Genomic DNA, 25325 nt, shown 5'->3' with positions numbered 1-25325 from the left:
AGGAGGCCGCAAAGCAAGGGCAGCGGCGGTGGGGCGAGGCGAGAGGTGGCGCGGTGAGGCCCAAGATCGGACAGGGTCGCGGGTCCAGATTCCAGAACATTTTACGGATTCCGGACGACCCTGCCACCGATTGGTCCGGAGTCCGGATTCTGGAACATTCCGGATTCCGTAACTCCGGATTCTCGACGCTGCACCTGTATTATGAAATTACGCTCCTAGCACGAAGCTTTGTTCACCAGGAATTCAAGGGTGGAGCATGTACCCGAATTCCCTATTTGCACGATTGTCAAATAAGGTCAGCGGGTCAATTTTCTAAAATTACCTTTTGTACGCCATGATAAATAAAATGATTCAAATCACTAAATTAAGTGGACAGGCACATTGATTTTATTAGTGGATCGATTCTCAGTGAAGTAGTGATGATTGACATATAAGCCCTGAAATTGTGAGACTCTGCTCCCAGCTTAGAGACTAGCTCAACAGGACTGTCGATCACAGTAATAGGGGTAGAAGTCAGTATGTCTGATTCACAGGGTTCCTGATTAATATCTGGAAAATTGAGAGGTATGCTGACCTCCATGCGCTTCTGAGGGTTGAGACTCCACAGCTAGAGGAAAGTTTTACAATTTTAGAGCTACATTCTTGCCAAGCTAATCCTAAAATCTCTGGGCTCAGGTAATTGGAGTCTGTTGCTATGGAGAAACCGTGCAAGCTCCATATTGGGCAAACAGAAACTCTTACCTGTGTGGATTTCTCAGTCGCTTGGTTTGGAGACTCTTAAGCTGGGTTTGCATGTGCGTCAGGCACCTAGCTGACCAGAAAAATACACCTCACCCAATAGTTCATTAGATAAATGTACCACATTGTGTGGCACTAAGACATTCAATCATCCGATGTTTGATATCTTTGGTTTGTGCAGAATAAGCTAATCTCCCATAGAGCACATAGCAATTGACCTCAGTGTCCCTTGGTGAGGGAAGGCTAAGGATTGACTGCGTTTCCATGCTAATAGTTGCTATATAGCAACTCTTGCTGGAATTGCTCCTCTATGGATGCCAAGTGAGGACAGGGTTGGACTCAACTGTGATGATGCTCATCGTCAAATAGCATAGTGCTCAAGCATGAGCAATGGCCATTTGGCAAGGTGTCAAAGAAGCACTGCACCTTATGTACCTGCACCCCTGTTGGAGCCTCTGCCATCAACAGAGGAGAGATAAGTGAAATGCACCTGCAGGAAAAGTGCAGGATTTTATATATGTAATGGACAATGTTTTAATCCAATTGCTTGGACATATGAGGTACCAGATCAAACCCTTTACTTGGCCTGTTATAGAAACATAGAAAATAGGTGCAGGAGTAGGCCATTCGGCCCTTCGAGCCTGTACCACCATTCAATAAGATCATGGCTGATAGGGAATTCCACAGGTTAACAACTCTCTGAGTGAAGAAGTTTCTCCTCATTTCAGTCCTAAATGACTTACCCCTTATCCTTAGACTGTGTCCCCTGGTTCTGGACTTCCCCAACATCGGGAACATTCTTCCTGCATCTAACCTGTCCAGTCCCATCAGAATCTTATACGTTTCTATGAGATCTCCTCTCATCCTTCTAAACTCCAGTGAATAAAGGCCCAGTCGATCCAGTCTCTCCTCATATGTCAGTCCAGCCATCCCGGGAATCAGTCTGGTGAACCTTCGCTGCACTCCCTCAATAGCAAGAACGTCCTTCCTCAGATTAGGAAACCGAAACTGAATATAATATTCCAGGTGAGGCCTCAACAAGGCGCTGTACAAATGCAGTAAGACCTCCCTGCTTCTGTACTCAAATCCCCTAGCTATGAAGGCCAACATACCATTTGCCTTCTTCATCGCCTGCTGTACCTGCATGCCAACTTTCAATGACTGATGCACCATGACACCCAGGTCTCGTTGAATCTCCCCTCCTCAGTTCCTTCCTATAGTTACATTCTATCATAGTTGTTCAATGCACTATCTTATTTTTCTGGTTCTTTGTAGGATTCAAAATTTCTTGCCTGGACTGTAACAAAAAAATCCCCATTGCTGCTAACATAACTGTGTTAGTTAGTACCTTGCATTTGTTAGAGCATCTCCCAGCAGGCGACCATATAGGGCCGTTGACAAATGGCCTGGAGCACATTGCTTGCTTGACCTCACAGCCAGGGATAGTGTATAGTGTTGGGAGATCACAGTAAGAGAAGTGGAAAAAATAATAAATATTTCTTACAAAATTGCATCTATGCAGCATCATACATGCAGTGTACACATTACAATTACATGCTCTGATCACAGAACTTCATTGGTCATGAGCACATGTCAGGAATTCAAGTGCAGAGGTCAGTAGGCGCCACAGGATTTTCTGTAAATATCCATTGGGAGTTCAGAGGCACGGGTAAGGGACCCTGCACAATTTTCCATCATGGACTAAAAATAATTCAGGGCCCACTGACCTCCGCATCCAAATTTCCAGTAAGCTCTGTCCCAGGAGTGCAAATTCCTAAAGGTACACCTATCACGTCAGATTGGACAGAGGAAGTATTTTCCTCTTTAATTTTCTCCCACCCCTGAAGGTGGTAAGAATACATATATATTTTGGAACAGAAAAAATACCATTATGCCCAACAAGCCTATCACTTTTACAAAGATCAACCACACTTTGCCATTGTTTTAATGGCCTTACCTGGTAAATTATTTCACAAGTCTATTTACTCTGGACAAAAAAAAATCTACTTGAATCCCATCATCGTTATAACTTCCTAATTTTGTTTCACTTTTTTTGTGTGACTCGTCAAATGGAGAGTAATAGTGCTGGGAAACTCAGGCACCGAGATTCCCAGCCCTAAATCTTCCAAGTACGTGCTGGAGGCAGAGAACCTTGCCCAATGTACAGTTCTTTATTCTTCAGTGTATTCCTCTGTTAGCTGGCAGTACTATTCCTGTGGTCGAGCATTGTAGTTGTAAATCATATGATGAGCCTGTAGCGAAACAATGAGGAAGGTAACGGAAGCAACAGACATTGATATTAAAGTTCCAAAGTCAAAGCTCTGAAATGGAAAAAAAATGATTGAAGTGAGTTTGAGGTGGAATACACTTGACTCTTGGAACAATGTGTAAACTGATTTATCTATTCATTTAGCTTCCCTCGCACAATGAATTACAGCTAGTAATACACTCCCAATCATAATTTTATTTTTCAAAGTGTTACCATGTATAAAGATTAAAATGTTGTTTCTTTTTTAAATTTCAGTAATGAAAGAGATTCTCTCGGAATTTGGACTCCATGAAGTCAGTAATAGGTTGGTGTTTTTCATTTCAATATACATTAATCGCTTGCTGATCTCTCAACTAAAGAATAAGCTCAGTCCAACTTTACATGAGTGGCAATTATTCCCCTCGTTTGCCATTTAAAAATCCTGTTTTCTCCTAGACATGTGGTGGCAACTCACATTGGAACTTCAATGTACGGTACCTGAGAGTGATGGGAAACAGGATCAATCCTCCACTATATCATCCGGTCGGATGGTAGAGCTATGGAAAATGGAACAGGCCCACCGCCGCAGCCACACATATACCAGCACCTACCCTGATTTTATTTCCTCCACCCCAACAGGGACCGCAACCATTTGTCTGCCCCGCTACATGTAAATTACACTGGGAGGTGGGCTTGGCACCACATGTGATTTCCCTGCCTTCTGCAACAATTATCACTGACCCCAGGGACTGCCAAGGGAGAGTTATGTGCACTGTTCTGGCCTCCATACTATAAAAAGGATATAGAAGCACTGGAGAAAGTGTAAACTCGATTTACAAGGGTGATACCAGAACAGCTATCAGGAAATTGAACAGGTTGGGGCTTTTTCTTTAAGAGAAGACTTAGAGGTGACCTGGTAGAGGTCTTTAAAATTATCAATGGGTTGAACAGCGTAGATGTGGAGAGAATGTTTTCACTTGTGGGAGAATCCAAACCTAGTGGCCATAAATACATGATAGATACTAATAAATCCAACAGGGAATTGAGGAGAAAATTCTTTTATAGTAATTAAAATGTGGAACTCGCTACCAGAGGAAGTGATGGAAGCGAATAGCTTAGATGTTTTCAAAATGAAACTAAACAAGTATATGTGAAAAGAGGGAATAGAAAGATATGCTGAAAGGCTGAGATGACGTAGATAGAATGGCAGGAGACTGGTGTGGAGGATAAACACTAGCAGAGTAGTTGGGCCGATTGGTCTGTTTTGGTGCTGTAAATATATGTCACGTAATCCTATGTACATGACAGTCATCCCTGGGGCAGCAATTGAAGGCCTACTGATGTTCCTTTTGGAGGGAGCATGCCCAATTGTGGGCATCTCCACCTCTCCTCAGGCCCAAAACCATAACTCAGCTCTGTCCAAGCCTTAAAATATAATCAATCTTCAGGGCTCTGCTGTGGCCTTGAAACTCGTACTGTCCTTTTTTGGAGCTGCAATGCATCTTCATCCTCGGAATATTATGGTGGGCTCTCTCTTGGTAGCCGAGAGCCTGTCCTATATCGTTTAATCAGCCCCATCCAAGGGAAAATGGATCAGGGTCACAGCAGGAACTGAGTAGCAGATGCCTCCTCCATTGATGAATCTGTCCCACAACAAAATATGGCCCAAATGTTCTACCTGTATAAAATCTCTGTTCACATGCCTCCTGGCTTTTTGACAAGAATATCATTGATGCCGTGTGGGATCAAGCCACTCACCATGTCCTCTTGTGCAGGAGCTGTGCGGTTGGAAAGTTTGGGATGGGGATCTTTAGGAAAGAAATAGTGGAGAAAATATGGTGCATGCTTTTTTTGCAAGTTAAATATTTTCAGAAATGGTTTTCTTCTCATGTTTAGGTCTCCCTATGTCACATGTCATTTCTCCATCTGCAGCATGGGGAAGCAACCTGCTCCCTGGTCTCCACCCACACCACTCTAAAGCTACCTCACTTTGGCATCATTGCCAGCATTTGCTTTTTCCATTTATTCTCATTTTTTCCCTAATTTTTATAAGCCTAGAAATTGCTGATACAAATCTTTCAAGTCAAATGTAATTTCATTGGAGCTGAAAAACGGGGCAGAGCCCAGTTTGCAACAGGTGTCCCTGTAGTGCTACTACTGACACAGGCACCTGCCCCTATTATTTAAATAACCGCTGGCCAGGGAATTGGGACAATGTCAGTGCCAGGACAAATGGCAGGCAGACATTCTGCTCTGTTGCACTGTGAGCAGTGGTATTTTGTCAACTTCACTGCTTTCAGATTTCTCCACATTGTGTATCATTCCTTGAGTGAGTGGCTCTGTCAGCAGACCTGTTCCCAGACCTCTGCCAATTGATGCACAACTTCCAATGTAAACCTGTAGATTCTGGTTCTACTTCAATATAATTTTGCATACATGATTTTTTAACATAAACAAGTTCATTTGAAGAAACATGAGGATGGCTGTTATTGGTTCTCTTCGGTAAAACAAAATCCCTTTATTGGCCACTCCTGCAGCGGATCACCACGATCCTCGCTGTGGTGTATTCAAATCAGTTTTCCAACAAAACTTGCCGTTAATTCGTGATTGGAGGATTGGCGTGCACAATGGTCTAAATTATGGAAAAATGGGATCATCTGAGCCACTGTTACTCAATATATTCCACCAGTCCAACTTTGGAACAGCATGGGAGGACAGGTGGATCATTTATTTTTAAAATGGCTTTTGGAATTACTTTCCATTTTAATCACACTTGTAAGCCATAACCTCATTACAAGTAATTGTAACACACTCAATAGGGTCAAGTTTCGGCCTGAGTTGTTCCTTTTTTTTTGGAGCAACTAGTTTAGAATGGAGTATCTTAGAAATTGCAATTCTCGGCATTTAGTTTGCTCCGGTTCTAGTCAATGAGAACAGTTTCATTTTAGAACATATTTTTTTTCAAAAGGGAGCGTGTCCAACCACTTACACCTGTTTTGCAAATTTAGGCGGTAAAACCTTACTCCAAATTAACTTAGAATGGAGTAAGTGTAGATTTTTGTGCGCTCAGAAAAACCTTGCCTACACGTAGAAATCAGGCGTAGGGATCGAGAGATAGGGAAGTTTACAAACATTAAAGACTTCACTTTTACAAATAAAGAGCCGTCATCAATAATAAATGATAAATAAATCAATAAGTAAACCAATAAATCAATCAAAAAAATGTAAAAATAAAAGATTAAAAAAAAATCACTCAATAAATAAAAAATGATTTCTACTCACTTACTGCAGCACAAGGGAGATGAGTGGGGGGGGGTGGTGAGAAGAGAGAGGGGGGGGAGGGGGAAAAGAGGAAGGGGGAAGAAGAGGAACGGGGAGGAGAAGAATGGGGAGGAGAAGAAGAATGGGGGGGAGAAGAAGAATGGGGAGGAGAAGAAGAATGGGGAGGAGAAGAAGAATGGGGGGGAGAAGAAGAATGGGGGGGAGAAGAAGAATGGGGAGGAGAAGAAGAATGGGGAGGAGAAGAAGAATGGGGGGGAGAAGAAGAATGGGGGGGAGAAGAAGAATGGGGAGGAGAAGAAGAATGGGGGGGAGAAGAAGAATGGGGAGGAGAAGAAGAATGGGGGGGAGAAGAAGAATGGCGGGGGGGGTGGCAGAAGAAGACGAAGCCGGGCCCCGCCGAGGACTTTGGGTGGGGCCCGCACACAGCTGATGCCGGGTTACCGCCAATACAGACGTCTCTTCGGGCAGGGCCCGCCCCAGCGAGATGAGGTGCGGGTAGGCCCCGCCGACTAGGTAAGATGCGTCAGGCCACTCGGCTCGGGAGAGGAGCGATGTCCCTTCGGCCAGGGATAGGGTCATCGCCCGGGAGACGGGACGCGCTGAGAAGGCCGGGAGCTACTGCGCACGCGCGCAGCCTCCACTGCGCATGCACGCAGCTGCACTGTTTTTGGCGCAGGGCTGTAGTTCTGCCCCCAGCAGGTCCGACTGTGTCACACCGAGCTAGAAACAGACCTGCAGCTATCGGAGAATTGTGAGGTAAGTATTCGGCGCAATTTTTATTCTACAAATTAGGCGGGCCTCTCCGATGTGCGTCGTTCTAGCGGGAGTCTGAAACTTGAGCCCAATCTTTCATTGCAAAAGCTATTCATTTTAAGTTCTGAAATGCCTTTTCTGGAATGAGTGATTAAACAGACATGCCCCCTCTCTGATGATTGCCTGTCAATTAGGCCAATTTCAGAAAGGAGTTCTCTATTTAGTTGACCTGATTTGGGGTTATATTCAGTTTCAAGTAATTCTGAAACAACAGGATCTTGAGAGGAAACCATTACAGAAATTTAGAGATAGGCTCATTGCAGGGTTTTGATTCTAAACAGTGCATGCAGGTGTATCCGCTTACTCACAGCTGCAGCAAGAATGAACATTTTTAAGTCGGTTCACGAGCTCCCAGGCCGCCTGCAATTTCTGCGGTCTGGAAGAGTCCGTGTTCCACGTTTTTATGGAGTGTGCGAGGTTGCAGCCCCTGTTCCATCATTTAAAGGGGCTGCTCCTCAATTTCTGGTTGCACTTCAGTCCCACACTCCTGATCTTTGGGCACCCTGTGCGGAGGGGAGCAGGTAGGTCAGAGGGCCTCCTCGTAGGACTGCTCCTGGGCACGGCCAAGGGGGCCATCAGCAGGTCCAGGCAGCGGGCGGTCGAGGGGGTCGTTCAGCCTGACTGCCTGTCTCTCTTCCGCGCCTACATCCGGGCTCGGGTGTCCTTAGAGATGGAGCACGCGGTGTCCACCGGTACGCTCACTGCCTTCCGTGAGAGGTGGGCACCGGAGGGACTGGAGTGCATTATTACCCCCGGCAACCAAATTTTAATTTGATTTTATATGTTCTAAAGTCTAATTTATTTTAAATGCCGGTTTTAGTGTCCCCCTCCCCTTTTATAGGGGGCACTTGAAAAATTATGATTTTAGTACCCAAAAAAACCAAAAAAAACCCCACGAAAATCACCAAAAAAAACAAAAAAAAACAAAGAAAGGGCACGTGAAAAGTGTTTGGAGTGTCCCCAAGATCGGGGGGCACTTGATTTAATGTTTAATTTTGTTTACCCCAAAAGAGTTGCAGCAAGAATGATCTGGGACCAGGGACATGAGCTGTGCACCAACTGGAATTGTTTAACAAAATGTATAAAGCGCCTGCTATACTGTCTTTAATTTGATGCAGCAGTTTTATTGACATATGCACTGATTAGAATTGGTCCATAGAGCAAGTATACTTCCTTTGGATTGGAGAACACTGGATGGAAACTTAACATTATTTAAAATGATATGGTTTAAGCCTGTGCAGACCCATCATTTGGATTATGGGAGCAACCTACCGAAAATGTTTAAAATGAACTAATATTGCATTCTGTGCCATCAGAAGATTTTGAAGATTAGACAATAAAACAAGGTACTCTTCTTTAAATGGGCTTTTGGTGTAGATGGACTCATATTTTGCTTGTTTTCAAATTTCATAACTCATTGCCATTTGGGAAGTGCTGCTGATATATCAGCCGAGAAATGTGGGAATCTCTGCACCAGGAGTGCATGTCTGCATTGATTGCGGGGATGGGGTGATATGTGTAATAAACTAACAGCATTCACCGTTATTACCCCTTTGAAACTGACCGCAACTTCAGGATGTAGCGCATGTGCAGCTAAACACAAAAATCCTGAAGTTGCAGTCAGTCATTCACTGCACCGACACTGGCTGTGCTGTGGCAACCCCCATGCCTCCTCCAGAGCAGAGGCAGCAAAGACAAGCTTCTCGCAGAGGGAGGAGGGGGAAGAGGGTTCTCAGCAGGAGTCCTTACCCACCTAGCGTCTACAGGGAGCATTTCTACCTGCACCTAAGCCAGGAGTATTGTGTTCACCGGCTCTGTTTTATCAAGGAGGTGGTCATAGAACTCTGCCACCTCTTGGAACCAGACCTGCAGCCTTAGAGCATAGAAACATAGAAAATAGGTGCAGGAGTAGGCCATTCGGCCCTTCGAGCAGGGTGACGACGGCTCTGCCGTGGCCCTTTTTGGTGAATTTTTTCACCAGCGGATTCTTCCAAGCTGGAACAGGCGACATAGAAAACATCTCACAGTTTGACTTCCATCACTGCATCTGGGACATCACAGAGGCTCTGTACTCTAGGAGAAGGGACTTCATTGTCTTCTCTCCAAACAGAAAGAAGCAGGAGGAGCACGCATGTGGATTTGGCAGGATAGTGGGCTTCCCCATGTGCAGCGTGCCATCGACTGTACACACTTGATTGGCGGGTGCCGCATATCAATGCTGTGATGTACCATAACCACAAAGGCTACCACTCACTTAGTGTGCAGTTGGTGTGCGACCACGGCCAGCATATCATGATGGTGAATGCCCGCTATCCTAGCAGCAGTCATGATGCCTTCACCCTGCGCCAGTCCACTGTGCCAGCAATCTTCCACATAAAATCTGAGGGTGGCTGCTCAGAGACAACGGCTATCTGCTCAAATCCTGACTGATGACTCCCTTCCGCAACTCTACCATTCGTGGCCAGCAATCATATAATGACATCCATGCTACCACGAGGAACCTCACTGAGCAGACCATCAGGGTGCTTAAGCAATGGTTCTGCTGCCCTGATCACTCAGGAGGAACCCTCCAGTTCTCAACGGAGCGGGTGTCCCATTCCATAAGGTTGCAGTCCATGCCACCAGGGGTTCCACGACCACCTCAGGAGGAAGAAGAGGAAGCAGAGGAAGAGGGGGAGGAGAAGGAGAATGGGAGGAGGCAGCCTGAAAATCGCCGTTCTGGACGGGCAGTCCGTGAGCGCATCATCAGACTCCGGTTCTCTTGAGTAAAACCCTAGATCCCCATTGCTCAACAATTCCCCACCTCAACAGCCCTCTGTCATGGAACATCACAGCATCCTCTTGGGCACAATGCTGAAATGAAAGTCAACATAAAACAAGCATTCCAAACATAATTTATAAATGATTAATTCCAGTGTGATGGAATACTCCCCACTTGCCTGGATGAGTGCAGCTCCAATACACTCAAGAAGCTCAACACCATCCAGAACAAAGCAGCGGGCTTGATTGGCACCCCATCCACCATCTTAAACATTCACCCCTCACCACTGGCGTGCCGTGGCTGCAGTGTGTACCATCTCAAAGCTGCACGACAGCAACTTGCCAAGGCTTATTCGACAGCAGCTCCCAAACTCGTGACCTCTACTACCTAGAAGGACAAGGGGAGCAGGCACATGGGAACACCATCATCTCCAAGTTCCCCTCCAAGTCACCCACCATCCTGACTTGGAAATATATCAGCGCTCCTTAATCTTTGCTGGACCAAAATCCTAGAATTCCCTCCCTAACAGAACTAGGGGAGTACATTCACCACATGGACTGCAGCAATTCAAGAGGGCAGATTACCACTGACTAATCAAAGGCAATTAGGGGTGGACAATAAAGGCTGACCTTGCAAGTGATGCCCACATTCCATGAATGAATAAAACTTAAATTACATTACAGTGTCAACTAATCACCCTTGTGCATTCCCTCAGTGTATGTCGTGCATGTTTCTTTGCCTATTCTAGTGTTCCTACGAAGTGCTACCCCAGTGGCTGCAGCATGGCTGGTGGAAGGTTGCTGAATTTCCAAAGTGGACACTATAGATGGCCTTGCAGGATGACCTCGAGCAGCTCTGGACTTAGAAGGCCCGGCTGCAAACTGTACCACCTCAGCATGGACAATAGCAGTCTGAGCTGGCTGGCTGATATGCAACTGCAATAGCACTGGCGGACTGGCAGTGGTGCTGTCACCCTGCGAGAGGACAGTAGGTTCTTGCTCCATGGAGCCACTGCCACTCCCAGGGGTGGTGTCTCAGCATTCTGAGCTATCCGTTGGAGGATAGATTGCTGGACTGCTGTGATACTCTGCAAGCCCCTTTCCACACTTGTATACCCAGCCACGATGGCAGCAGTCGTAGTTTGCGTGGCAGCAAGCTGACCCTGCAGGACAGAAGTCTGAGCATCCACTGCATTACTCAGGCTTTGGGTCACTTCCACTTGTGCTGCAATGGAAACTGCGACATCGCCCATCACACCCAGCTGATTGGTTGAGTCTACAAGTGCTCTAATGGAGTTGTCCATCACTTTCATCCTGGAAACCATGGGCTCCAAGCTCCGCACAATACCCTGTGAAATGTTGGAGCTGGCCTGCTTCTGAAGGCTGCCCCATCAAAGTTGTTATGTCTTTAATACTCTTATGAATGACTCCACGAGATCTAGTATTGTACTTGAGCTGTTGTGACCTTAGTCCCATTTATTGTAACTCCAGAGTGAGGCACAAGCATGGTGTGCAGCCTTTTATACTGGGCCCTGCACATCTATGCAGGTGACCCTCAGGTCTCCCACCGCAGTACCCTCTGGTGGCACACTTTATTTGACTATACAGTTAGTATACATAGTCTACATACATGACATCACTTCCCCCCCAGTCTTTAATGCAAATTGACTCATACATTGACGGTGACCTGGGCTTTGCTCTTCCTGGTTGACCATTGGAGGGTCACTTCTAGCTTGGGTGGGTTGCGAGTGGAAGTCCCAGTAGTTTCTGGTTGTGAGTCCATGACTACTCCATTCTCCCCACCACACAGAGATCATGCTAATGGGCCATTACATGTAAGTTGCATTCAAGTTCATCACATGGGTTTCACATTTACATCTTGGTACATTTGTTGGGTGGATTACAGTTGCGCTTCTTTTTGTGTGGTACATTTACATGATCAGTACAGGTATATCAGTACAGGTACACAAGGACAGTCTAGTTCCAGCACGGCCGGATGAGATCCGGATCATCTGGTGGCAGCCCGGCGCCCCATGCTAGTGGGTCTGTGGGCGAGGTGAGTTCATTTTGCTCAAGTTGCCAGAGCTCAGGGCTCTTGCTGTTACTCCTAGTGTCAGGCAGGCCCAAAGACAGCTGATATGTCTATGCCAACCCTGTCCTTTTCGTTTGCACAGTGTCGCTGCTGCTCCCTGGAAAGCGGTCTGAGCGAGTGAGCGTTTCGTCTTAGCAACGGTGGGGCTGCCTCGTCTTGTCTAACAGGTCACAGGGGACTGCTGACTCGATTTCCTTGAGGGCACCGTTGTGAGCACTCTCTAGTTTGGGATCCTGGCTGATCAGGTCCCGTTCGGAGGAGCCATTGCGGGTGACCCTTCGCTCTTGGGCATTGCCATGGTGGCGAGTGTTTGTGAGCTGCGCCTTTTCCACCCGGGTAGTGGGCGATGGTAGCCGACTGCGAGCATAGGTGCAGTTTACTGTTTCTGGCCCGTGGCGGTTCATGCCATCGGGCGTCTGCAATGTTAAACCGATCTGAGGCAGGGTATTGTTACCGGTGCCTCTGCTCTCTGGGGATCGTTTACTCTACGGCTTGTCTACTTCTGTCAGCTGTGGGGACACTTTATGATACATCGTTCTGGTCCCAGGGACGCAGGCTACAGCATTGGGTAGCCCATTGGACCTGTATACGACCGTTAGGTGTTCACCCGCTACATTGGCTGATTGCAATTTGCACCCGACATCGCTCAACAACATTTTGCTCGTTACAGCTGGACTTTTACATTGGTTACCAATTTCAAGCAGTTCATTCAAAAATGGCGGGTTGCTGGCCTCCTTTAAAATGGCCTTACTACTTTTACCCCAATGGTCTTCCTTGCATAGAACAACGTGACGTTGCTCCATTAGCGCTGCACCTCGTGGTTTGGATGCCATCTTTTCCCTGTCCATGATGTCGACTGCCGCGATCTTCTTTCCCAGGGATTCTGCCACTGAAGCTGGGAAGGCGCCATTGGATCTAATCTTCCTCCCCAGGAGTCCTGCCACTGAAGGTGCGTTCGGGTCGTCTTGGCCGGATCATCGCCACGCAGTCGTGTTGAGCAGTCTGTGCCTCGGGGGCTGCGTGGATCTGCTCTCTGGTGCCTGGTCCAACCGAAAGTGGGGGCTTGCTCTGCCTCTGAGCATGGGGGACATCGATTGTTGGAGGGATGAAGTCTTCCCAGTTCCAATGAATATTCCCCATCCATCTTCTTCCAAATAGCGTTGGTCCATCACCTGAAATAATCCACAATGGTAAATTGTGCACTGCGCTATCATGGGATACACTTACATCCGCACTACCAACAACTGAAATCAGTTCCTTGGTGTAGGTGCGCAGCTTTGCCTGAACCGGAACCAGCTTGGGTCGTTCAGCTTGATAGTTCCATAGCCTTTCAAAGGCTTCCTGGCTCATTACTGACTGACTTGCCCCTGTGTCCACTTCCATGAAGACTGGAACGCCATTTATCTCGACTTCCATTATCACTGGGGGACAATTTGTGGTGCAGGTATATACTCCATACACTTCGTCCTGGGACTGAGCTGCCTCTCTAGCCATCTCCTCGTAATCCGCACTGGATTCACAGCCATCTGCTGACTCCTCTTTCATGTGGTGAGTCACAGCTCTTTTGCACATTCGCTGGAGGTGGCCCTTTGTGCTGCAGCCTTTATACACATAGTCTCTGAACCGACACTGATGAGCCCTGTGATTACCTCTGCAACGCCAGCATGGTGCTACTCGACTTATGTTTGCACCCCTCGGCGGACTCTTGAGTTAAAGGACTCGGGGGCCTGTGCGTTCTGCCCTGGGCAGATTCACGTTCAACAGTTCTGCCTGTGAAAGGCGGCATTCTATTTACAGTACTTGCCGGTTTGAGTCCTGAGAGTGAGTCATCATCTGCTTGGAGCTGCAGCTTGAGGTCATGAACACCTGGCTGATGCTGATGGCCTTCTGCAGAATGATGGTGGTTTCAGCAGACAGTAGCCTGTGAAGAAGGGCCTCATGACCGATGCCAATTACGAAGACGTCCCACAACGCATCGGCAAGGGACGCGCTGAATTCACACGTTCCTACCAGCCTCCTGAGGTCGGCAACGTACTTCGCGATTTCCTGGCCCTCGGGGCAGCGGTGTGTATAAAATCGATGCCTGGTCGTGAGGATGCTCTCCTTCAGTTTGAGTTGGTCCCGAATTATCACTTTCAGCTCCTTGTATGACTTGGTTGTTGTTTTCTCTGGTGCAAGCAAGTCCCTGACGAGGCCATAGACCGCGGGTCCAAACTGGTCAACAGGATAGCTCTGCGCTTAGCTGCCAGCGTGGCCGGATCATAGCCTACCAGGTCGTTTGCTACGAAATATTGGTCAAGCCGCTCCGTAAAGACTTCCCAATCTTCACTCTCTGAGAACTTTTCTAATGCACCAACGTTAGTTATTTTTGTGTGAAAGTTCATAATCTCGTCGCCAGTTGTTATGTCTTTAATACTCTTATGAATGACTCCACGAGGTCTAGTATTGTACTTGAGCTGATGTGACCTTAGTCCCATTTATTGTAACTCCAGAGTGAAGCACAAGCATGGTGGGCAGCCTTTTATACTGGGCCGTGCACATCTATGCAGGTGACCCTCGGGTCTCCCACCGCAGTGCGCTCTGGTGGCACACCTTATGTGACTATACAGTTAGTATACATGATCTACATACATGACAAAAGTCCTCATCTGAATGTTCTGCAGCAGAACTCGTGTGCAACCTTGTCCTCCGGGGAGCTGGAACCAGCACTACCCTTTGCCCCTGGCCTGGCTGCAACCCACTCATGCCCAGTGACTCACCACGTGCAGATCACACCCCTATACTACTTTCTAAAGTTTGCACAGTGCCATTTGCTGAGCTGGTGCCTGGGTGTGTCAGATTGAGTGATGGTATCTCTTGTTCTCCATCACTCACCTCCTCTACTTCTTCCTGCACATACTGGGCAGGTTGTGTTAAGGGAAGGGGGTAAAGCAAGATGTATGTACAAGCACCATCAGCAGCTTGTAAGTGAGAGGAGATTGTGGGATGAGAGAGAAGTGGAATGTGTGAAAAAGGATTAGTTATGAGCATACCGTCATCATTCATGCTTTCAGCTTTGCTGATCACCGTGGCCTCAGTAACGGCCGATCCAATTATCTCTGGAACTGTCTCCTCCAGCTGGGTCAGGTTCTGCAGCCGTGTTTGCATCCTGCCTGCTTGCTTCTGCTCGCGACAGTTGCCAGCCACCTTGGCCTGAAAGAGAAAGCAAAATATATCAGTGAGTGAGTTGCAATATGTTTAGATGCTGTGCATGTCATGGTTGAATAACTGACATTGTGTGCAAGGTGTGAAATGTGGATGTGAGGCTTGCAGCAGTGGTAAGTGTGTGAGGGTAAGGTGAAGCTATGATTATGAGATATGAGTCATGATTGCTAGAGAGTGTTGGTAGGTGAGTGATGGGATGTGATGCATTGAGCACTGTGTGAGGCTGGTGGTGCATTTGGGCCCAAGTTTCCACACGATAAAAAACGGGTGCCCCTCCGAGCTGGGCGCCCGTTTTTCGCGCCTAAAACGGCGCCCTAAAAATAACGCGCGATTCTGGAGAGCCCTGCAGCTCCTTGTCTGCCTGGCGCGGCGCCCAGGGGGGCGGAGCCTACACGCGCAGTGTGAAGAAAACATTGGCACTTGCCCATTTTTATAGTTCTTTGTAGCTGTTTAATTTTTGAACATTTTTTAATCAAAGCACATTGCCATCAGCACATCAGCATTTGCAGCCTTCTCACTGTCTCCTCCCCCCCTCCCCCGCGGGAAGAACGGGCGCCTCCTCCTCCCCCCCCGCGGGAAGAACGGGCACCTCCTCCTTCCCCCCCCGCGGGAAGAACGGGCACCTCCTCCTTCCCCCCCCGCAGGAAGAACGGGCACCTCCTCCTTCCCCCCCCGCGGGAAGAACGGGCACCTCCTCCTTCCCCCCCCGCAGGAAGAATGGGCGCCTCCTCCCCCCCCCCCCCGCGGGAAGAACGGGCGCCTCAGGCTGACTGCAGCATTCTCCGTGCCTGAAGCACTTTCACACAGGTAGGAAGATGGTTTATTTAATCTTTTCTTTATTTATAAATGTTTATTCAGGTTGGATTTATTTGTATAATATTTGTGGAAGTATAAATAAGGATTTATTGTAGAATTTAATGACTTTCCTCCCCCCCACCTCGTTCTGGACGCCTAATTTGTAACCTGCGCCTGATTTTTTAATGTGTAGAACAGGTTTTTTCAGTTCTATAAAAATCTTCACTTGCTCCATTCTAACTTAGTTTGGAGTACGTTTTCACTGTGGAAACTTTGAAATCAGGCGTCAGTGGCCGGACACGCCCCCTTTTGAAGAAAAAATTCTGTTCCAAAGTAGAACTGTTCTACCTGACTAGAACTGCAGAAAAAAAAATGTGGAGAATTGCGATTTCTAAGATAGTCCGTTCTCCACCAGTTGCTCCTAAAAATCAGGCGCAAATCATGTGGAAACTTGGGCCCTAAGAGTCTGAAAGAAAATAATCGCTGGAATCATTATGCAAGTAATTGGTATGTTTATCAGAGCTGCAGGTTCTCACCAGTTACTGCTAAATTGTGCTCAATTATGCCATTTCTCTCACGGGTGAAAGAGCAGGGTTGTTGATAATTACATTGGCCCTGAAATCCCAGTTTCTGCTTCCCACGGGCCTTTGACTGAAAATAGGAGAAAAGATGTGCACTTATCTTTTGGTCCAACGTTCACCAGAGATTCTGGACTCGAGGCCTCTGCTTCTTGCGCAACGGAGCACGTTCACGTTGGGACGTCTGTAGGAGTCACATGAGCCCGGACACTGAAGCACGGTAAAGTATTTTGTGTCCAAAACTCCTATTACTATGAATGAGAAACACCCCCAAATACTACATAAAACATTTAAAAAAAACACCTCACATAAATACATTATAGAAACTAAAGTTGATTGAAATGTTTTTGAAAAAAATAAAATTTGCCGATTTAAAAAATAAGTTTTAATTATGGTTTAAAATAAAGTTACCTGAGTGGGCAGGGTTTTTAACATAAATATGTATTTTTAAATTTTATTTTTATGTTTCTGATATGTTTTAAAACTCTTACGCTGGTAAAGGTAGGCTATGCGGCTGCTTTTACCAGGCGCAAGAGTTTTAAGGACATTCGCAGGGCAAGAGATGAGCAAATATGCCATGTGAATGTCCTTCTCCCCGAGATGCGTGCGATCTGTCAAGCTAAAACTCATTGCGTGCCGAAAACTGGCTTTTGCCGGGTCCATACACACTCCGTACGGACTCAGGGAGGCTGTAATGTTAGGGCCATTATCTTTAGTGAGGTGGGAGGAGGTTAACACCTCTTCGGTGCCAGGCCGTTGGCCTGGCCGAAACACTCCCTGGTGGCCCAGTGTTTGCCACTGAAGTGGCTGAAGAGTTCACAGCGGCTCTCCCATTTAATTGAAGGGGAGAGACGTTGTGACTCGCCAGCGCGATGACTGACAGCATTGGCTACTCCGCCCTGCCCCCACTTCCACCCCGCTAATGATGGCCACTTTGCTCCGCCCCTACTTCCGCCCCCATGATGATGCCACGTCCGCCCCGCTCCTAAAAAATCCCTGAAATGCTGAATTTCGGTGGTTAGACTGCTCCATGCATTGTGGCGGCCAGAACACATCGAAAACGGTAGGTGCGCCTCGTTTCGGACGGGGGGCAATTTCGGCCCCTATAAATCAACAGTTTTTCAAAGCACAGAGTTGTCTTAAAGGGAGCGGACTACACCAGAGTGGTTTATTTGGGAATTTGGAAAAGAGTGGAAATATCTGGTAAGAGGGGGAAGGAGTTGCAGCTTTTTCCCCACACTATTTGTAGTGTTTGTGTTACAGTTAGATATTTAATTTCATTGCCCATTACTTAATCCAGATCAATTAAGAAGTCAAGGAACTAAACTGTAAACTAAGTTACTTAAATACAAATTTAATTACATTTAATTAAATAGAACAAGGTCATATAGAGATGGCAGTGTAGGTGGTGTTGTGCAACAGCAGCATGTGGGAGTTTGTGGAGAGCATTGTGATCCCGGACAACCACGTTGGCAGTAAGCGCCTGCATCTTGAGGAACATCAGCTCAGAGTTGTTGAGCTGGAGTCAGAGGAGCAGACATTGCGGGGCATCAGGGAGGAGGAGAGTTACCTGGACACTTTGATCCAGGTGGCAGTCACACCCCTTAGTGGTGCAGATTTGGTTAAGCGTCAGGGACAGGAGGGTGTGACTGCAACTCCGACAGGTAAGGGGACCCCAGGTGCAGTGCTGAAGGAGCCTTGGCCTTTGCCCTTATCCAACAGGTATGAGGCTTTTGCTGTCTGTGTGGATGAGGGAAAAGCCTGCAGGATGGATGAGCAGGCTGACCATGGCACCATGGTGCAGGAGGCCATTCAAGTGGGGGGAGTGAAAGGGAATGCAGTTGTGGTATATGACAGTATAGTCAGAGTATAGTCCCACGAGCGGGAGTTTCGAAAGTTGTGGTGCCTGTTAGGTGCCAGGGTTAAAGACATCTCCTTGAGGCTTGAGAAGAACTTGGAGTGGGAAGGGGAGGATCCAGTTATCGTGGTCCACATAGGAACCAACGACATAGGTAGAACCAGGAATGAGGTTCTGCTGAAAGAATTTGAGAAGCTGGGGTCCAAATTACAAAGCAGAATTTTAAAGGTAATAATCTCTGGATTGTTACCTGAGCCACACGCCAATTGGTATAGGGATAAGCAGATTAAATGCGTGGCTCAAAGAGTGGTGGGGGAGGCAGGGGTTTTGCTTCATGGGGCACTGGCACCAGTACTGGGGAAAGAGGGAGCTGTTCCGTTGGGACGGGCTCCACTTGAACTGGGCTGGAAGCAGTGTCCTGGTGAATCGAATAACTAGGGCAGTAGACAGGGCTTTAAACTAATGAAGGGGGGTGGGGGGCAGGGGGTGGTGGAAGGATTCAGGAAAGAGTAAATTTAAAAGCAGCAAGAGAAATGCTAAGGCTCTAGAGGAGAGCAGAATTTCAGGTAAAAATAAGCAGAGTGGGTCAGGAAAGGACAGAGAGAGTAATAGGGTATTACCGACCAAGGTGACATCACGGAAAAATAGAAAAAAGTCAACGCTAAAGGCAGTATATCTGAATGCGCGCAGCATTCACAACAAAATAGATGAATTAATAGCGCAGATAGAAATGAATAGGTTTGATCTAATAGCCATTACAGAGACGTGGTTGCAAAGTGACCACGGTTGGGTACTAAATATTCCAGGATACTTAACTTTTAGAAGAGATAGGCAAAATGGAAAAGATGGAAGGGTAGCCCTGATAATCAAGGATGGGATAAAGACAATAGAGAGAAATGATCTTATCTTGGAAAATTAAGAAGTAGAATCAGTTTGGGTGGAGCTAAGAAACAACAAGGGGCAGAAAACACTGGTGGGAGATGTTTATAGGCCCCAAACAGTAGTGGTAATGTAGAGCACAGTATAAATCAGGAAATTAAAGGTGCATGTAACAAAGGTAATATAATAATCATGGGGGACTTTAATCTACATGTAGACTGGGTGAACCAAATTTGCAGTAATAGTGTGGAGGACGAATTCATGGATCCCGGAAATATTGGAGAATGAGGAACTGAAAGAAATTAGTATTAGTAAAAAAATAGTACTAGTGAAATTAATGGGACTGAAAGCCAATAAATCCCCTGAACCTGATGGCCTACATCCTAGGAATTTGAAAGAGGTGACTATAAAGATAGTGGATGCATTGGTTGTCATCTTCCAAAATTCCATAGATTCTAGAACGATTCCTGCAGATTGGAAGGTTGCTATTTAAGTAAGGAGGGACAGAGAAAACGGGGAACTACAAACCAGTTAGCCTGACATCAGTAGTGGGGAAAATGTTCGAATCTATTATTAAGGACGTAGTAACAGGGCACTTAGAAAATAATAATAGGATTGGGCAGAGTCAACATGGATTTATGAAAGGGAAATTATGTTCGACAAATCTGTTAGAATTTTTTGAGGTTGGAACTAGCAGAATAGATAAGGAGGGAACCAGTTGATGCGGTGTATTTAGATTTTCAGAAGGCATTTGAGAAGGTGCCACACAAGAGGTTATTGAACAAAATTAGGGTTCATGGAATTGGGGATAATATACCAGCATGGATTGAGGGTTGGTTAACGGACAGAAAACAGAGAATAGGAATAAATGGGTCATTTTCGGGTTGGCGGTCTGTAACTAGTGGGGTGCTGCAAGGATCAGAGCTTGGGCCCCAGCTATTCACAATCTAGATCAATGATTTGGATGAGGGACCAAATGTAATATATTCAAGTTTGCTAATGATGCAAAGCTAGGTGGGAATGTAAGTTGTAAGGAGGATGCAAAGAGACTTCAAGGGGATATAGACAGGCTAAGTGAGTGGGCAAGAACATGGCAACTGGAATATAATGTGGGGAAATGTAAAAGTTATCCACGTTGGTAGGAAAAATAGAAAAGCAAAATGGTGAAAGATTGGGAAATGTTGATGTTCAGAGGGACCTGGGTGTCCTTGTACAGGAATCACTGAAAGTTAACATGCAGGAACAGCAAGCAATTAAGAAAGCAAATGGTATGTTGGCCTTTATTACGAGGATTTGAGTATTAGAGTAAAGCCATCTTACTGCAATTATGTAGGGCCTTGGTGAGATCGCACCTGGAGTATTGTGTACAGTTTTTGTCTCCTTGCTTAAGGAAGGATATACTTGCTATCAAGGGAGTGCAACGAAGGTTCACCAGACTGATTCCTGGGGTGGGGGGATTATCCTATGAGGAGAGATTGAGTAGACTAAACCTACATTCTCGAGAGTTTAGAAGAATGAGAGGTGATCTCATTGAAACATACAAAATTCTTACAGGGCTTGACAGGGTCGATGCAGGGAGGATGATTCCTTTGGCTGAGGAGTCTAGAACCAGGGTCACAGTCTCAGAATAAGGTGTCAGCCATTTAGGACTGAGATGAGGAGAACCCTCTTCACCCAGTGGGTGGTGAATCTTTGAAATTCACTATCCCAGAGTGCTGTGGAAGCTTAGGGACCGAAATTGCCTACTGCTGGAAATACGGCATACCTACCCTGTTTCAGATGTTTTGACCAGCGTGGTTGATGCAGTGGCTTCTTGAGCGAAATTCCGCTCTTTGGCTTTTTTTTTCCCAGCGGACTGGAAGTTGGTCATAATGGGGGCAGAAGTCCGGCAGTGAGCGGAAGTTCGGTAAGTAGAAGGGTGGAAGTTGGGGACGGCCGGAGTGTCCGCCGCTGTCACTCATCAGCGTAGCGCTGATGACGTTATCGTGCTGGTGCGTCACTACGTCTCTCCCTTTCAATTAAGGGGAGCGCCTGTGTGATTCTTGACGTTCGGTCCACTGGGCCACCAGGGAAGTTTTCGACCAGGCCAGCTGGGTGCCAGGCTGTCTGTTGGCGGCCTGGCCGAACCCGGGGTCATAGTTGTTGGCCCGACATGGCAGTCAGCCGACAAAAAAAATTAAGATGGCGGCTGCAGCAATTGGTCTTCCCCTTCAATGCCAGCCTCACCGCCATTTTGAGCACACTCCAAGCACAGTGCACCGGCAGAAAAAGCTGGCGCTGGCACCGAGTGGCAACAGCAAGATTTTCTCCACGGAATTTTGCAATCGGAAGCGGAACATCGTGATGCGCACTCTGATGACGCACTTAGGATGGATCGACAGCAGCGGAGCGGTAGTGGGGGGAGCGGGTCACCGCCAGGATACCGCAGGAGCAGAATTTTCAAAATGGCAGCCATTGCACGGAAAATTGGCGGCCATTCCACTCCGCAGCGTAGCCGGCGATTTCCGGTGGTAATAAGCCTTAAGGGAAGGGGAAATTTCGGCCCCTTAGTCTTTGCGTATATTCAAGGCAGAGATCGATCAATTTTTGGATATTAAGGGAATCAGGGGATATGAGGATAGAGGAGTTGAGGTAAAAGATCAGCCATGATCTCATTGAAGGGTGGAGAGGCTCAAGGGGCCTAATGGCCTACTCCTGCTCCAAATTCTTATGTTCTTATTTTATGTACTGGAGAGCTGCCAGTGCAAATGGAATTGTAACCTAGCATGAGTCACTGCTTTTTGGAGAAGTGGGGATAAAAGGGAAGGAAAAGAAAACAATTTAATTGTGCAGTGTGGTTTTCAGGTCTGCTGAGTAATTATTCGTGATTATTTAATGTGTTTCTAAACACTGTGAGCAGCCAGGAGGAAATGGTCTCATATGGTACAGGAAGCTTAAGGATCAATTTTCTCCCTCGCCTCACAAGCAGAAACAACAAGGGAGACAAACAGCATCATATCCACTGAAAACCTTACTATAATTATTCTTTAATTAAATGTGGGGAAATCAAGAAATGGGAACATTATGCTATTGCCACAAAACTTCTGATGTGACAGTATCAGCACAGTGGGCCGGATGTTAGTTTGGGTAACTGGAAGTACACATAAGCTGTAGGATTACATTTTCTATCTGGAGCAGGAGGATGAGTAGGGAGCTCTGTTGGATGCCAGAGTGGTGAGATAGCATCAGATCTAGACAGATATTCTCGGACTCTGCAATGTTTCTGGAGGCTCCGGTATAGCATGGTGTTCGTTGGAGAGGGATGTCACCTTCTTGAAAGGTACCTGAAGCTGGGGTCCCATGCCTCCAACAAACTACTGGAGGATGCTCTCTCCACACTCGACAAGGGATCCACTCTTGTCCTGCTTTCCAGTGCTCAGTGCTCAGTGCTTCCAGCTTACTGCTTCCATCGTAGTACCTATATCCCCTAAATGGATGAAACAAGGTCCCTGCATGCTGAGCCCTAGAATTGTGATAGGATGCCTGTTGAGGTATGTCTTGCAGGTTCCATGAAGGGTCCAGTCTCTGCTTACTGCACTGTTCCAGTGATTCCATAAATAGAAACGATCATAGAGAAAATTAGGTTAATCGCTCCTCATGAGCTTGCATCGTCACTTTCATCTTCATCTGTAGCAATGATCAAGCCTGGGAGGATGGAAAAGAAAGAACAATGAATGCTCAGGATGGACTTTTCCACCCACTTCGCCATCTCCTATTTTAAGTTCCATTGCTGCAATGGTATTGTCCTTTCCTTAAGCAGAGTTATTTCTTGTACTTTGGCAGTTTGTTCTCCAGTAGTGGAGGCCTGCCTTCTACTAAAGCCTGTCTTCTCCGACAGAGACTTTACTGTTCTTTCATGCATTAGAACCTTGAAGTTACTCATGTGAAGTATCTGTGACTTGTGACCAGAGTCAATCCTAAATCACTAACAGACTGTACCAAAGCAAAATACTGCAGATGCTGGAATTCTGAAATAAGAACAGAAAGTGCTGGAAATACTCAGCACCTGCGGAAAGAGAAACAGAGTTAACATTTCAGGTTGATGACCTTTCGTCAGAATTCGAAAAGATTAGAGATGTAACAGATTCAGGTGAATTTATAATGGGGAACAAAGAAATGGCAGACCAGTTGAACAAATACTTTGGTCCTGTATTCACGAAGGAAGACACAAATAACCTTCTGGAAGTACTAGGGGACCGAGGGTCTAGTGAGAAGGAGGAACTGAAGGATATCCTTATTAGGCGGGAAATTGTGTTAGGAAAATTGATGGGATTGAAGGCCGATAAATCTCCGGGGCCTGATAGTCTGCATCCCAGAGTGCTTAAGGAAGTGGCCCTAGAAATAGTGGATGCATTGGTGATCATTTTCCAACAGTCTATCGACTCTGGATCAGTTCCTATGGAGGGTAGCTAATGTAACACCACTTTTTAGAAAAGGAGAGAGAAAACGGGTAATTATAGACTGGTTAGCCTGACATCAGTAGTGGGGAAAATGTTGGAATACATTATTAAAGCTGAAATAGCAGCGCATTTGGAAAGCAGTGATAGGATCGGTCCAAGTCAGCATGGATTTATGAAAAAGAAATAATGCTTGACAAATCTTCTGGAATTTTTTGAGGATGTAACTAGTAGAGTGGACAAGGGAGAACCAGTGGATGTGGTGTATTTGGACTTTCAAAAGGCTTTTGACAAGATCCCACATAAGAGATTGGTGTGCAAAATCAAAGCACATGGTATGGGGGTAATGTACTGACGTGGATAGAGAACTGGTTGGCAGACAGGAAGCAGAGAGTCAGGATAAACGGGTCCTTTTCAGAATGGCAGGCAGTGAGTAGTGGGGTGCTGCAGGGCTCAGTGCTGGGACCCAAACTCTTTACAATATACATTAATGATTTAGATGAAGGAATTGAGTGTAATATCTCCAAGTTTGCAGATGACACTAAACTGGGTGGCGGTGTGAGCTGTGAGGAGGATGCTAAGATGCTGCAGGGTGACTTGGACAGGTTAGGTGAGTGAGCAAATGCATGGCAGATGCAGTATAATGTGGATAAATATGAGGTTATCCACTTTGGGGGTAAAAACATGAAGGCAGAATATTATCTGAATGGCAGCAGATTAGGAAAAGGGGAGGTGCAACGAGACCTCGGTGTCATGGTTCATCAGTCATTGAAAGTTGGCATGTAGGTACGGCAGGCGGTGAAGAATGCAAATGGTATGTTGGCCTTCATAGCTAGGGGATTTGAGTATAGGAGCAGGGAGGTCTTGCTGTAGTTGTGCAGGGCCTTGATGAGGCCTCACCTGGAATATTGTGTTCAGTTTTGGTCTCCTAATCTGAGGAAGGACGTTCTTGCGATTGAGGAAGTCCAGCGAAGGTTCACCAGACTGATTCCCAGGATGGCTGGATTGACATATGAGGAGATACTGGATCAACTGGGCCTTTATACACTGGAGTTTAGAAGGATGAGAGGAGAACTCACAGAAACATATAAAATTCTGACGGAACTGGACAGGTTAGATGCGGGAAGAATGTTCCCGATGTTGAGGAAGTCCAGACCCAGGGGACACAGTCTTAGGATAAGGGGTAGGCCATTTAGGACTGAGATGAGGAGAAACTTCGACACTCAGAGAGTTGTTAATCTGTGGAATTCCCTGCTGCAGAGAGTTGTTGAGGCCAGTTCATTGGATATATTCAAGAGGGAGTTAGATGTGGCCCTTACGGCTAAAGGGATCAAGGGGTATGGAGAGAAAGCAGGAAAGGGGTACTGAGGGGTACTGGTGGTGCAGGCTTGAAGGGCCGACTGGCCTACTCCTGCACCTATTTTCTATGTTTCTATGTAAGCAAGTGCAGGGGCAGGGAAAGGGGGGGAAGGGAGGAAAGAACAAAAGGGAAGGTCTGCGATAGGGTGGCAGGCAGGTGTGATTAAATGGCAAAAGGTGATGGTACTGGGGAAAGTAAAGAAACAAAACATGGGTCTGGAAAAAGTGTAAATGGGTATAGCAGAATCAGCAACAGCTGCCATCTGAAAAAATAGGGGCAGAG

At 46.6% G+C, this 25325-nt stretch overlaps 1 protein-coding gene across 1 annotated transcript in view; it reads left to right on the top strand.

Moving 5' to 3' along the window:
- LOC139228397 (rab9 effector protein with kelch motifs) overlaps positions 1–25325 on the top strand; it is a 194141-nt gene that overhangs the window by 138894 nt on the left and 29922 nt on the right. The window contains exon 14 of the mRNA XM_070859885.1: positions 3263–3311. Within this exon, the coding sequence (XP_070715986.1) occupies positions 3263–3311 (49 nt within the window). The remainder of the gene's footprint in view (positions 1–3262; positions 3312–25325) is intronic.

The sequence above is a fragment of the Pristiophorus japonicus genome, chromosome 1 (genome assembly GCF_044704955.1).
Source record: "Pristiophorus japonicus isolate sPriJap1 chromosome 1, sPriJap1.hap1, whole genome shotgun sequence".
In the NCBI taxonomy this organism is placed as follows: domain Eukaryota; kingdom Metazoa; phylum Chordata; class Chondrichthyes; family Pristiophoridae; genus Pristiophorus; species Pristiophorus japonicus.
Note: the sequence above shows the minus strand (reverse complement) of the source record. Positions and strands in the feature narration are given on the sequence as shown.